Source organism: Lates calcarifer, unplaced genomic scaffold, assembly GCF_001640805.2.
Source record: "Lates calcarifer isolate ASB-BC8 unplaced genomic scaffold, TLL_Latcal_v3 _unitig_2125_quiver_1411, whole genome shotgun sequence".
Classification (NCBI taxonomy): Eukaryota; Metazoa; Chordata; class Actinopteri; family Centropomidae; genus Lates; species Lates calcarifer.
The window spans coordinates 16,848-31,920 of record NW_026115999.1 but is presented as its reverse complement, the minus strand read 5'-3'; the positions used below and the strand labels follow the sequence as shown (position 1 = coordinate 31,920).

Here is a 15,073-nt window from a genome sequence, read left to right as displayed (position 1 = left end):
GGAACTACATGGAGCTGACTGGAAGAGAGCTTCGTGAAATATTTACAAGGTGTTACTCACATTTTGAGCTTCGTGTGAAATCACCTGAAAGGTTTGGAGGAGTTTCTCATGCTTTCACTGAGACAGCCCACAACTCTGCAGCGAGAGTTTCAAAAAAACTAAAGCTAGATCACATTTTAATACAGTTTTAGCTCCTGTCCTCCTCCTGGTCACGTTTAGGACTCTTGACAAACACAGTATCACAGGATCATAACAGTCTCCTAGAAGGTATGTTCATATGCAGATAAACTGTCGCCGTTGATGACCAGTCGCTCATTAGTAGATCCAGGTTTCATGGCCTCAGGTCTGTGAAGGACGACTGATCTAAAAGATCTGAAGATGATAATTATCTTCATTATCTGATCTGACAGTTATTTTCTTTAATAACTGATCGATTATTTCATCTATAAAGTGTCAGAAAATAATGAAAATTACTGACCATTCATCCCTGAAGCCTGTGAGAGGAGGAAGAAGAAATGATTTCCCTGCAGGAGGTTGATCCATGCAGCTATGATTTCACAATATGTGGTAAAATTCTGCCTGTTCCAAACTTTGAACCAGAGACTAATGACTGATATGAAACTGATCTGAGTGGAAAAGGTTTGAATTTTAAAGCTCGTATTGTGACAGTCCAGAGAGACAGGAAACACATGGAGAGAGAACAGATGACGTCTAAAGAAGATCAATATTTATTGGTATTCAGCCTTTAATAAGTGTTTAGCCCTCTCTGCAGTCTGACTCTGTTTGTTATATAACTCCAGACTGTTGCATAACCTCATTTCTAAACCTGCAGTTCTGACTCAGCAAAAAAAATCAACTCAACTTTGTAGAAAGTCTGATTGTGGTTTCAGCTCAGAGTGAAATCAACAGGCTCTGTCATCACATCATGGAGGACTGAACAGCTGCAAACTCACTCAACACTGATCCTTTAATGCTGCTTTGGTTGTGTTAAAGTCGCTCACACACTGCAGCCACTTCACACATTTACAGTGTGTGGATGTTGGACGGTTGCTGCCCCCTGCTGGTGGATCCAAACCTCACACCCTGCAGGTCTGAGGAGGAAACAGAAGTTCTTGTTATGTTCCTGATTTCTGTTCTGACACAAACAACACCAACTACATCTTGTTCTGTGTAAAACACATTGTCTCCCACTGTCTGTGAACCAGTCTGAACTCAGACACTGAGGGAATCAACTCACTGCAGCCACATGAACAGAGGTGAGAGGTTATTATTTCATCTGCCACAAGCTGTCAGCAATCACGGAGTCCTGACGACTTTTCTCTTTCTGATCCTCTGACTTTTTCAATTTCTGTTTTGACTGAAATGTCCCAACAACTGTTGGATGGACTGTGATGAATTCTGGTTCACACATTCACATTCCCCTGAGGATGAACTGTAATTGGTTTAACTGTTGAATTGGGGTTAAACAGTGTTCTGATTGATTGACTTGTTTGGGTTAGTGGGTGAAGTTAAACATTTGACGTTGAACCCCAAACTAGGGTTGAACCTTGTGCCTGCTTAGGGCCATAGTGACCACCAGAGGGCCCCCAAGAGCATTTCAAATATATCAACGGCAAAAGCGTTGTCGTAGTTTATTGTTGAACTTTTGCACGCTGCTAATTTCTTAAACCAAAAGCAAATGAATATTTTATGTTTAAGTTGCCAGAGGTTTAAGTTAAAGGAATATAGTTAACATCTGTCTGTATTCTTCTAATTGAAAACCATAGTGGACTAATGTAAACAGATTAGTTACCTCAGGTGTAACTGAGATCATCCGTCATCTTATAAATGTTTTTCCAACACCTCGAGACCTCAGTGGTGACTACAGCTGTGCTTCAGTCCAAAACACCAGAAATGTACAGACAACAATAACAACATGAAGAGTCTTAGTGAGATGTTGTTCCACCACAAACCTCCAGAACATCTTCACTGCTCTGTCACATTGATTCTCCAAGTCTCTGAGCTCTGCTGGAGAGATGAACGTCCTCCAGAGTTCCAGTGTGAAGCTCAGCCTGGAAACTGTTGAGAGCAACGTTCTGAACTTTAAGTCCAGATCCACTAATGATCCTCTGTCAGATCCAGAGGAACACACAGGGATGATGGTGGACTAGACTCTGTGTCTGACAGTGGAGCTGTTCTCAGATCAGTTCAGACTGCTTCTTCTGATTCCTCTGTCAGTCACTGCTGGATGAAGCTCTCCTCTCCACTCTACCTCCCAGTAACATGGTCCAGTCAGAGCCTCTCTACACACAAGCTGCTGCTGCTGCTGCTGCTTCAACATCTGGATCATCAGGACACAGCTCATCCTCACCACAACCTCCACCTGCAGAGAGAGAGAGACAGAGCAGAGAGGAGGTGGATCAGTGTTTACAGAGACTCTTCATCAGATGGACAGATATACAGATGTGATGACTGGCATTCAGCAGAGCTTCTGCTCTGTATAAAGACCACATGGTTCCAGAGCCAGTGATCTGCAGGATCCAGTCACACTGATCTCAGAGCTGTGACAAACATCAAACTCCTCAGTTGTTCAGTGTTGAAATGAGACAACAAACAGTGTCAGATCAGATCTGCTGCTTCCACAGTTTGATGAATGAGGACCACTGTCTCTGTACATGTTGTGAGTCTGTCAGCTGGAATCCAGCTTTATTTCCTCAACACATCAACACAACAACAACAGTCGTCTTCACATCAACTCAAACACATCATCACAACCAGCTTCTGGCTGATCTGATTGGCTGACTGTTCTCTGTCTCTCTGTCTTTCTGTCCAATCCTGAAGCCTGTCACCATTCTCCTCTCACAGCTTCACTGAGGAAAGCAGCCACTGAGAAGGTCCCAGCTTTACAGGAAACACTGGATCTTTGCTCTGATACTAACTGTGTTTAGGACAATACTGATGGAAGCAGCATGGACTGACTCCAACTACTGACCTCAGAGTCTCCAGTCTACAGTCTGGGTCCTTCACAAGATCATGGAGAGGCTTCAGGTCTGAATCCTGCAGGTTGTTGTTACCCAGGTCCAGATGTCTCAGATGGGAAGGGTTGGACTTCAGAGCTGAGACCAGAGAAGAACAGCTGATCTCTGACAACCTGCAGGACCACAACCTGAATAAAGAATAAAAGATGGAGATCAAATCATTGATAATCAATCAGATCTGTCCTGATCAATGATGTTTTCTCAATAATAATAATAAGTCTTACAACAAGATTGTCAGTTAATGGAGTGAAACGTGTCAAACCAACAGTGAGCTCCTTTAAACTTTTCCTCCTTCACACATTAAGTAAGTAAATTCAACTGGATGAAAAAATACAACAATTTTTACACAAACTGAAACTAACTTCAAAGAAAAGAAGAGTTTCTCTTCATCAAGTGTTTTTCAGTGGATTTGTCCAAATATCAGCTGTGAGGATCTTCTGTCTGTTGTTGTGATAAAAATTGTCTTTGACCAACGACCACTGGACATTTTCTACAGTGTATTTAGAAAACATGAGTCCTCTGACTGGGAGAAATACCAGTGTGTGAGTTGTGAAGCTTTGATTGAAGTGAACAGACATTATTGATGACAACTGACTGACATGAACTGAACCTGAAGGAATAATTCTCAGTGTGAGATCAGAACAACTGACAATATGGAACAACCACTATTTAACATGTCATTCATTCTAAATCAATGGATTCAAGTTCTGTGTGAAGATAAATGAGCTTCAGTTGTGGATTAAAGATAGAAGATCTCCAACAGTAACAGACAGTGAACTGACCTCAGAGTCTCCAGTCTACAGTCTGGACTCTGCAGAAAACCACACAGCTCCTTCACTCCTGAATCCTGCAGCTTGTTGTTACTCAGGTCCAGGTCTCTCAGATGGGAGGGGTTGGACTTCAGAGCTGAGACCAGAGAAGAACAGCTGATCTCTGACAAACTGCAGTTCCACAACCTGAATAAAGAATCAAAGATTTGAGTTTAGGAGACAAAGTTCCTGCTTGAAACCATTCAGTGTTTCATCATCTGTTCAGAGCTGAAGAAGGTTTAGAATGAACAAGTTTAGAAACTGGAAACTCCAAACACCTGAACCAACAGAGTTTGTAACTGAAAAACTAAGATTTGAAACTGAAAGTTCACATTTTGATCTTGAACTTTAAAAATACAACATTGTACTGAAAATAAAAAATAAGTGTTGGAAAAGTTTAAATAGAATTTTGATTCAGTTCCTGAATTCTATCAAATAAATTATTTATTTTCATTTTTCCTTTCACACATATTTTGATATTCGAGGTCGTATTTTTTCAGTTGCAGATTTTGTGATTTCAGATTCACATCTTTTTTTTTGTTTCAAACCTTTTTTTTTTTCATTTTCAGATGGTACGTTTTTCAGTCTCACACTCTCGGCCCTGACCTGGCGTGGGGGGCGTGGCATCAACTGAGAGGGGCGTGGCATCATGAGTGACAGCAGAACAAAGAGCCAAGGACCTTCCTCAATCATGATGCCTTCAGGAAACGTAGGTACTAAGAGAAGTACGACTCAACACTTTCTATACACCATATTCACATGACTGACAGTGAAAAACTGACATCAGTGATAAAGGTTTGTTTACCGAGCTGTTTTAAACTGAACTTGGTACCAAACACAGAACAAGAGCCATAAACTCTGTCAGACTGTGCAGTTCAACAGCCACACTTTCAGGAACGTGCTTTGGTTTCTGTTGCTGTTATTGTCTCATAGTTTTGCTGGTGTGATGACCACTCTGTCCACTTTATAACAGAAAAATTTCCTGGGGGGGGGCATGCTTGTGTTTGTCCTCCACTACACCAGGGTTTTCCCAGGTCTTAGAAGACAGTCATTTGTTTTTCAGGTAGACAGTGACTGTTAATGTAAAGTTGAGACTATCACCAGTTGACATGGGTGTTTCCTGAATCAATAACATGTTAAACAGCCGACAGAGTGACCAAGGTTTCTATAGTTAATACAGTAACCAGGTCAGTGGTTAGTGAGAGAGATGCCCTGTTGTTCTTTATATCACTGAAATCTACTGTTTCAAATCCCGTCACAGGACTCAAACACATTCATATTATTTTGTCAGCATGTTTCATTTTGTTGCCTGGAGGTGATGTTGACATGAATATGTATTTTACATTAACTGGTCGTGTCTCTTTTTCTCTGCGAGGTCTTCAGGATCTCATCACACTTCACAAACACACAGGAGGCTCCTGTTCCTGTTCATCTCAGCACAGAAAGAAAATATGGAGTCTGACCTCAGAGTCTCCAGTCTACAGTCTGGACTCTGCAGAAAACCACACAGCTCCTTCACTCCTGAATCCTGCAGGTTGTTGTTACCCAGGTCCAGTTCTCTCAGATGGGAGGGGTTGGACTTCAGAGCTGAGACCAGAGAAGAACAGCTGATCTCTGACAAACTGCAGTTCCACAACCTGAATAAAGAATCAAAGATTTGAGTTTAGGAGACAAAGTTCCTGCTTGAAACCATTCAGTGTTTCATCATCTGTTCAGAGCTGAAGAAGGTTTAGAATGAACAAGTTTAGAAACTGGAAACTCCAAACACCTGAACCAACAGAGTTTGTAACTGAAAAACTAAGATTTGAAACTGAAAGTTCAAAGTTTGATCTTGAACTTTAAAAATACAACATTGTACTGAAAATAAAAATAAGTGTTGGAAAAGTTTAAATAGAATTTTGATTCAGTTCCTGAATTCTATCAAATAAATTATTTATTTTCATTTTTCCTTTCACACATATTTTGATATTCGAGGTCGTATTTTTTTCAGTTGCAGATTTTGTGATTTCAGATTCACATCTTTTTTTTTGTTTCAAACCTTTTTTTTTTTCATTTTCAGATGGTACGTTTTTCAGTCTCACACTCTGGGCCCTGACCTGGCGTGGGGGGCGTGGCATCAACTGAGAGGGGCGTGGGATCATGAGTGACAGCAGAACAAAGAGCCAAGGACCTTCCTCAATCACGATGCCTTCAGGAAACGTAGGTACTAAGAGAAGTACGACTCAACACTTTCTATACACCATATTCACATGACTGACAGTGAAAAACTGACATCAGTGATAAAGGTTTGTTTACCGAGCTGTTTTAAACTGAACTTGGTACCAAACACAGAACAAGAGCCATAAACTAGAGTCTGACCTCAGAGTCTCCAGTCTACAGTCTGGACTCTGCAGAAAACCACACAGATCCTTCACTCCTGAATCCTGCAGGTTGTTTCCTCTCAGGTCCAGTTCTCTCAGATGGGAGGGGTTGGACTTCAGAGCTGAGACCAGAGAAGAACAGCTGATCTCTGACAAACTGCAGTCATACAACCTGAATAAAGAATAAAAGATGTAGATCAAATCATTGATAATCAATCAGATCTGTCCTGATCAATGATGTTTGGTCTAAAATGAGTAGAGTGACTTTGTCCTTCTGTTATTGTGGATCATCATAATGTCAGCCTTCTACAGACATCATCCAAATGTCAGCTCAACATTCAGACACCTGTTCATGTCAACACTGATTCAGAACCTGCTGCTGACCTCAGTCAGTCTGTCATTAGAAGATAAAGATCAGATCAGACATGTTGGACCTTCTTCTCTCTGGATTTTGTATCTGAGCAGGTTTGTGTAATGAAACAATGTTAAAGGAGAGTTTCATGTTTCTTGTCTTAAAGCAACAGTCACATGTCATATGTAGATGACAGAGTTGTTGGTGGCAGTAATCCTTCCTGCTGTCCATACTGACTGTGAAGTGCTCTCTTCCTGACACAACTACACTGTAAGAAATGACTTGATGAGTTCAGCTGCAGCTGAATGAAGCTCCATCAGTCTGAGTCAGACAGAGTTACAGACTATTTAGGACAAAGTTCCCTCTTTATTTACAGCAGATTTTTCTCTTCACCAGATAATTGTTTAAAAATCATCACACAGAAATAAAATTTAAAAACTGAAACTACAAGATCCAAGATTTGAAATTAATATGTACAAAAAACCTGAAACAGGTCCAGTCAGTGAACTGACCTCAGAGTCTCCAGTTTACAGTTTGGACTCTCCAGTCCAGCAGACAGCAGCTTCACTCCTAAATCCTGCAGCTTGTTTCCACTCAGGTCCAGTTCTCTCAGATGGGAGGGGTTGGACTTCAGAGCTGAGGCCACAACTTCCCAGTGAGTCTCTGAGAGTCCACAGTCATAAAGTCTGTGATTAGAGAAAAAAATTAATCTGTCAGAATAAAATCAGACAATTTGTAATAAAAATACACAACATACATAAAAAGACAGAATTTAGCCTGGGGAATTGCCTAAGTCTCGGCACTCGGACATTGAGAGAAATCTGGGAGAGGGAACTGGGTGTTGAGATAACAGAGGAGATGTGGGACAGCATCTGGGATAATGCAAGGAAAATAACTGTTTGTAACCGGACAAGAGCGATGCAATTAAAGATCCTGCATAGAGCACATGCTACCCCCAACCGTCTCTCCAAGTATAGAAAAGATGTCTCTCCAGTTTGTCTTAAATGTAAGACAGAAATTGGTGATCTTACTCATTGCTACTGGTCTTGTTTAAAAATACAAAAATATTGGAATGATATCTTGTTTGAAATACAGAAGGTTCTGAAAAAAAAAGCTTGAACTCAACCCAGTTTCCCTTCTTTTGGGTCTTCCAAATGATCATGTCACTGATGTATCAGAAAAAACTATATAATGTCCTGACATTTTGTGCCCGGAAAAATATTCTTAAGCACTGGATCACAGATAAGGCCCCCTCTGTGTTGGGATGGCACAGGACAATAATGGAACACATACCTCTGGACTATCTCACTTGTCTTCTGCACTCCAAAACTGATGCCTTTGAAAAAATATGGAAACCATTTCTTGATTATATGAATGTAAATGTCTCTGCAATACTGACGAGAGCATTTATATAAAAAACAGTACTGTTAATTTTTTGTTTTTTCACTCTTTTCTCTTTGTTTAGCTCCCACTGTATCTCACTCTAAGTTGCATAATGTACCTGCTACATTTACCCAGAACTGATCTGTCTGGGTTTTTGCATTGCTATTCCCAGCTTGTTGTTGTAGTTGTTGTGTGGTTTTGTTGTTTTGTCTGGTCTTGTCTTTTGTATGTTTGTTTATTATGAAGAAAATTAATAAACACATTTATTAAAAAAAAAAAAAAAAAAGACAGAATTTGATTAAAATCTGTTCTTCACATCTGTGGTTCAGTTCATCTTATCTCATGGTGTTTGAAATTAAACAATAATTCTCATCACTCTGTCTCAGACCTGCAGACTTTTAATGGGAATCTTTGTTTGACTTTAATTTTTTTCTGATTTTTTTTTTCTGATGAGTTCAGCTGAGTCAACAGTTAAAGATGATCTCTCTCTGCTACCTGCTGCTGTCAGGTGATACTGTTCACATCCATACACAGCAAACATTTGGTGACTGTTGAAAATAACTAACATCATTTCATTCTTCCAAATGAAAAGTTGAATTCATAAACAATAACTCTTGGTCTGGTCTGATCAGTAGTTTATGGTGGCTCATGATAATGTCAGCAAACTTTAAATAGTTAAAGTTTAAATGACATTACTGAATCTCTTCACTCATTTGATAACTTGTCTCCACATGTGCAGCTGTTACATTAAGTTTCAGTATTAACCATTATCCCATCACTGTTTGTTGTTATCACAGCAGCTGCTGTTCAGAAAAAGTTTCACTCTCACTTAAATGTAGAGAATTAAAAATGTAAAGTGGAACCTTTAATTTGAGCTGAGTGTTTCTGTTTCATTTGTTACAGAGGTTTGGTAAGTTCACTTCTTTTTAACTCCACACCTCCACATTTTTAAACTTTTCAAACTTGTAGTCTTCATTCCTGACCGACGCTGACTCAGGTGACATCACCTGAGGACATTTATCAGACTTCACTCAGCTCCTCTGGAGAAACTAAAGGCTTCAAACTACTGTTTCCACAGATGGAGTCGTACTCCCCAACACCTGGAAACACACTGAGGTGTAAGATCAGTGGAGTTCTGCTTTAATTAGAAAGATTTCAATCAGATAAACAGAAGATTTCTAAATAAATGTAGAATCTAACAATTCAATACAAAGAAACAGAAAAACTGTTTTCATTAACTTCACAGCAACAATCACAACCAACTGAAGAATCTACATTTTTATCTCTCACAGCTTTCAAAACATCTCCAGAAAAAACACACCTGACCTAAAGACTGTGCACTGTAAAACTAAGACTAATGAGAATAATTTAATACTGTGTAGATCTGAAGAACTGAACTACTGATCTACTGACTGATGATGTTAATGATCATGTCTGGACTCACTGAGCCTTCCTGCAGTTCCTCACAGCTGGGATCAGCCTCAGTCGTCCCTCCTCTGATGTCTTGTACTTCTTCAGGTCCAACTCATCCAGAACCTCCTCTGACATCTGCAGCATGTAGGCCAGAGCTGAGCACTGGATCTCAGAGAGTTCCTTCTTTGATCTGTTCTCTGACTTCAGGAACTCTTGGATCTCCTGATGAACTGAGTGGTCGTTCATCTCCATCAGACAGTGGAAGATGTTGATGCTTCTGTCAGGAGAGATTTTATCACTGTTCATCTCCTTCAGGTTGTTGATGGCTCTCTGGATGATTTCTGGACTGTTCTCTGTCTGACCCAGCAGACCTCCTAAGAGTCTCTGGTTGGACTCCAGAGAGAGGCCATGAAGGAAGCGAACAAACAGGTCCAGGTGACCATTTTTACTTTGAAGGGATTTCTCCATGACTCTCCTCAGGAAGACATTGAGTGATGAGTCACTGCTGTTGTCTTTCCCAAAAGACTTAGAAATCTTCTTGAGAAAAGACTCTGGCTTTGAGTCCCTGTTGTTCCAGTCTTTCCCCAGGAACTTCTTCAGTACCTGTGTGTTCCTGTTGGTGAAACAGTGGAACATGTAGACTGCAGCCAGAAACTCCTGAACGCTCAGATGAACAAAGCAGTAGACTGTTTTCTGGAAGATCACACTCTCTCTTTTGAAGATCTCTGTACAAACTCCTGAGTACACCAAGGCCTCTGTCACATCAAGACCACACTGCTCCAGGTCTTCTTGGTAGAACATGATGTTTCCTTTCTCCAGTTGTTCAAACGCCAGCCTCCCCAGCTTCAGAAGAACTTCCCTGTCAGCCTCCGTCAGCTCCTGTTGACTCTTATTCTTGTTTTTCTTCTTCTTTTCTTTACATCCCTCATGGTACTTGTTCTTCTTCCTCTTTGTCTGAACCAGCAGGAAGTGTGAGTACAGGTCAGTCAGGGTCTTGGGCAGCTCTCCTCTCTGCTCTGTAGTCAACATGTGCTCCAGAACTGTAGTAGTGATCCAGCAGAAGACTGGGACTCCACACATGATGTGGAGGCTCCTGGAGGTCTTGATGTGTGAGATGGTTCTGTTGGACAGCTCTTCATCACTGGATCTCCTCCTGAAGTACTCCTCCTTCTGTGGGTCAGTGAAGCCTCGTACTTCTGTTACCCTGTCAACACATGAAGGAGGGATCTGATTGGCCGCTGCAGGTCTGGAAGTTATCCAGACCAGAGCCGAGGGAAGCAGATTCCCCTGGATGAGGTTTGTCAGCAGCACGTTGACTGATGACTTCTGTGTGACGTCAGACACAACCTTCCTGTTGTTGAAATCCAGTGAAAGTCTGCTTTCATCCAGGCCGTCAAAGATGAACAGAACTTTACAGACAGCCAGCTTCTCTGCTGTGACCTTCTGTAATGTTGGATGGAAAACATGGAGCAGCGTGAGAAGACTGTACTGCTCATCTCTGATCAGGTTCAGCTCCCTGAACGAAAGCAGAACCAGCAGACTGACATCTTGGTTTTCTGAGCCCTCTGCCCAGTCCAGAGTGAACTTCTGCACTGAGAAGGTTTTTCCAACACCAGCGACGCCGTTGGTCAGAATCACTCTGATGGGTCTCTGTTGGTCAGGTAAGGCTTTAAAGATGTCCTGGCACCTGATTGGAGTGTCATGGAGGGTCTTCTTCTTGGAAGCTGTCTCCAGCTGCCTCACCTCATGTTGGGTATTAACCTCTTCACTCTGTCCCTCTGTGATGTAGAGCTCAGTGTAGATCCTGTTGAGGAGGGTTCTACTTCCTGTTCCATCAGTTCCTTCAGTCACACGTTCACATCTCCTCCTCAGACTGATCTGATGTTCATCTAAAACCTCCTGCAGACCACTATCTGCTGAAAGACAACAAACAATGTCAGACTAAAGAAAGACAATCTGATTCTTTTCATCAGCTCCAGAAAAACAAGCAGAGAAAAGCTTTTTCATGTTGTGCTCTTTAGAATCATCTTAAATGTCAGAGCTGTGTGATAGAACAAATGACTCTGTAGAAAACAACAAGTCCTGTTTTCACAAATGAAGACATCAGCAGACACATGTTCAGTCTTACTTTGTACAGTGCTGGTCTGACTGGCTGTCTGCAGTCCAGGTCCTGGTCTGGATCTTTCCTCCACAGAAACATCACTCCTCTTCTTCTTTCTGTGGACATCAACACATTCATTATAACACGTTACATCAGTGGAGGAAAACCCTCAGCTCACAGGTTGAATGCAGCTCTATAATCTATTATCTGCAGTGATAGATCAGAAAGCTGTGTGGATACATTTACATTCCCTCCTCCCATTTGTTGTCAACTTGAACAGGAGACAGTTTATTTGAAGACAGTTTTCAGCAGTGCTGGTTTCTTCACTGTTTCCTGCTCAAAACCTCTGAACAGTCCTTTACTAAATGAAGACAAACACAATGTGACTGTGACTTTAGAAACAAGGACCACAAACCCTCAGTAAATATCCACCCAGAGCTCCTACTACTGCTAATGTTGAAATATCTTCAGCTCAGTTCTCAGTAGAAACTGTCTCTTACTTTGTGTCTGAGGGTCCAGGTTCATTACTGAAGTCTGGAGGTTTTCCTTTGGACCGGTCACTCTTCATAGACAGACAGATGGATCCTGGAGACTCTGCTCTCAGTCTGTGGAAACAACTCAGATTTTACACATATTAACACTTGTAAAGAGCAGATGTAACATATGATCATGGTTTGATAATGACAGTAGTGATGTTCTCATGTCTCTCTACATGTTCTGAACATTAACACTTGTTTAAAGACATTTCCAATCTCTGTTCCAGGGGTTGGGTTCCACTTCCTGGTTCCATTTCAGATCTGGTTTCAAGTCTGACACCACAGGTATCGACTACGAAAAATAAAAGCCCTGAACAAACGTGTGATGTATCAGAAACTGTTACCAACAAACATGGCCGACTTACTGAAACGCTACAAAGTCAATGAAACAAGTGAATAATGTCATATTGACAGGAGGAGCTTTGTTTTGTCTTGAAGGTTAAAAACAACAGATTAAATCATGAATTGACTCCAAGTTTGGAAACAAAACAACAAACTGTATTTTCTGGCTGAATCAGCCAAATCAGTACTTTATTAAAAAGACTGATGATGACAGTGAGCACAGTCAGAGTGAGTTGGTGAACATCTAGAAAACAACTGAACATGAATAAAACAATCTGTCCTCTGCTGCTCAACTTAAAGTCTCAGCTGAATAAAAACTATATTTCAGGACAGTGATCAAGCTCTCTGTAGTGGTGGAAATAAACCTGTCAGAGCTCAAACAACAAGAAAAGCAGTGAATGAATTCAACAAACCTCAGTGTTATAATTAAGGTTATTAAACCACATTAGAAAACTGAATCATCTTCAGCTCAGTTCACAGTAGAAACAATCACCACCTTAAACTCTCACCAACATAACACGGACTGCGCAATATAAACTTTCCTCACTCTGTGCACTTTAATATTTAATATTTAAAACCTGTGCAATACATTCACACTCACACCTATACCTCATTGCATATAGAGTTGCACTGTTTTGTATATCTTTTATATATATATATATATATTTTTTTTTTGTTTGTTTGTTTGTTTTTTGTTTTTTTTTTGTTTTTGTATATTTCTATGTTTGCACTGTAAAGGAGAAGCTCCCCAATCTCGTTGTACTTTTAGTATAATGACAATAAAGGGCATTCTATTCTATTCTATTCTAAACTGTCTCTTACTTTGTGTCTGAGGGTCCAGGTTCATTACTGAAGACTGGAGGTTTTCCTTTGGACCGGTCACTCTTCATAGACAGACAGATGGATCCTGGAGACTCTGCTCTGTCCTCCTCTTCCTCCACACAAACACTCATCTTCTGGACTTCAGTCAGTCTGAGAGGGAAACAGTAACACTGACTGAGACTCAGAGACACAAGAACCAGGAACAGGAAGTAACACACACAACAAACCATGTTTACAGACTTACTATATAATAAACTATATAAATAATGTTTATGATCTGGCGAGCTGTAAAACTATGTGATATAAGAAACATCAAATATCAGTGTTGATTATTAAAGCTATAGCCCCCCTCCTTGTTTCCTGCCACAGCAGTGAGCAGTGTGTGTGATGACGATGAACTCAGTCAGTGTGAGTCAGTCTGAGGCAGACGTCAGGTACGTGACCAAACACAGTAGAAATATACAGTTTATTTATTTTATTTATATTATAATATTTATAATATTCTCTAATATCATCACAGCGTTGTGTCAAACTGTGACTGAGAGAACAGGAAGTAACACACACGACATGATTCCCTCCTTTTCTCTCAGTGTCTTTGTTTGGACACAAGTTCATCCTGACTCTTCTTCCCTCGACAGTCCACAGGGAGAAAACAGACTCAGAGACTTTGACAGGAAAATAATCTGAATGTTGTGTTAACACTCACCGTGCCTCAGCCTTCACTTTCCTCCTTCTGCTCTGTGCACACTAAATGGAGTCTGAACTCACTCAACACTTTCAGGTTAATGTGTTAATGTTCCCTCCCTGTTCTCACATACCTGCCTCACCTGTCATCAAAACAAGAAAACAGCAATATTTCAGAAATCTTTCTAAAACTTGTTTAAAACTAAAAATGTGATTTTTATTTTTTTGGTAAATAACAAACTGAAACAACTAAATATTCCTTTTTCACACATAAAAACCAAAGAGCTTCAGATTTGGTATGACCTTTGACCTTGGTAACAGCTTGTATTCTTGCTGCTCATTGTTTTTCTCTTTAGTTACTGAGTTTCTCACTGTAACACTGAGACACACAGTCGAATAAAGCCAATCTGTTTTTTTCCACTAATGTCATGGAAAGAAGAATCCACAGTTCAGAGGTGGAGCACTGACTCCATCATGGAGACAAACTGTGGTTTAAAGCCAACAGCTGCTCAGACTTCACAGAAACATCCCATGTTCTCTTTCTGTGTGAAGCAGGAAAATCAAAGAAGTTTCCTCTGAGACTCTGACACTTTCTACTGACACTGACTTCTTCTTCTAAAACACACTTTAACACACTAAACACACTAAAACTACTCATGGAAACATCACTTACACTTTACTGACGGCCTTTCACTCTGTTCTCGCACATTTTGTTACCGACCGGAAACGACGACTTGATTCACTTGATTTCACTTTTCCGTTAAACTTCAGTTGTGTGTCCACAGACGGAGACAAACAGAGACTGAGCGCCTACAGTCACCGTGAGACTCAGCTACAGCTTCTACTGTGACAGCGACAGAACAACGACAACAAAGTCAAACTGACACATTAGAAACAGGAAAATTTAAACTGCGTCATTACCGGATCGAACGTTCAGCGGAGTCTGTCGCTGGAAACACGCCCACTTCCGCATGACGAAAGCCTCAAGGAAACCACGGCTGCGTTCCCATGGAAACAAGACTCATTCAGTTCCGCAAAGTTCTAACAGCGACATGAATTTACTGTTTATCAAAGCAGACGAGACGAGGATGAGCAGCTAACATGCTACTTGCTAACTGTGACACATTAATGTACATGTGTGAGTGCAGCATGAGTCTAACGTTTGATAAAGACTGAGTCAAAACTGCGCTTTTCAAAGATGGCGCTGATGATTACACTGAGCTGAACATGAAGGATCTCTGAATTCACCACAGG

General features: G+C 40.8%; 1 protein-coding gene across 1 annotated transcript; it reads right to left on the bottom strand.

Moving 5' to 3' along the window:
* Positions 1–705: 705 nt before the first annotated feature.
* LOC108892225 (NLR family CARD domain-containing protein 3) lies at positions 706–13,278 on the bottom strand. Its single transcript, XM_051067920.1, has 11 exons — positions 13,136–13,278; positions 11,936–12,040; positions 11,463–11,551; positions 9,366–11,250; positions 7,051–7,224; positions 6,185–6,358; positions 5,290–5,463; positions 3,800–3,973; positions 2,972–3,145; positions 1,793–2,362; positions 706–1,091 (listed from the first exon to the last, which is right to left on the bottom strand). The coding sequence occupies exons 1-10, from the start codon at positions 13,264–13,266 to the stop codon at positions 2,347–2,349; spliced, it is 3,096 nt and encodes a 1,031-aa protein (XP_050923877.1). The 5' UTR covers positions 13,267–13,278; the 3' UTR covers positions 706–1,091; positions 1,793–2,346.
* Between the last annotated feature and the right edge of the window lie 1,795 nt (positions 13,279–15,073).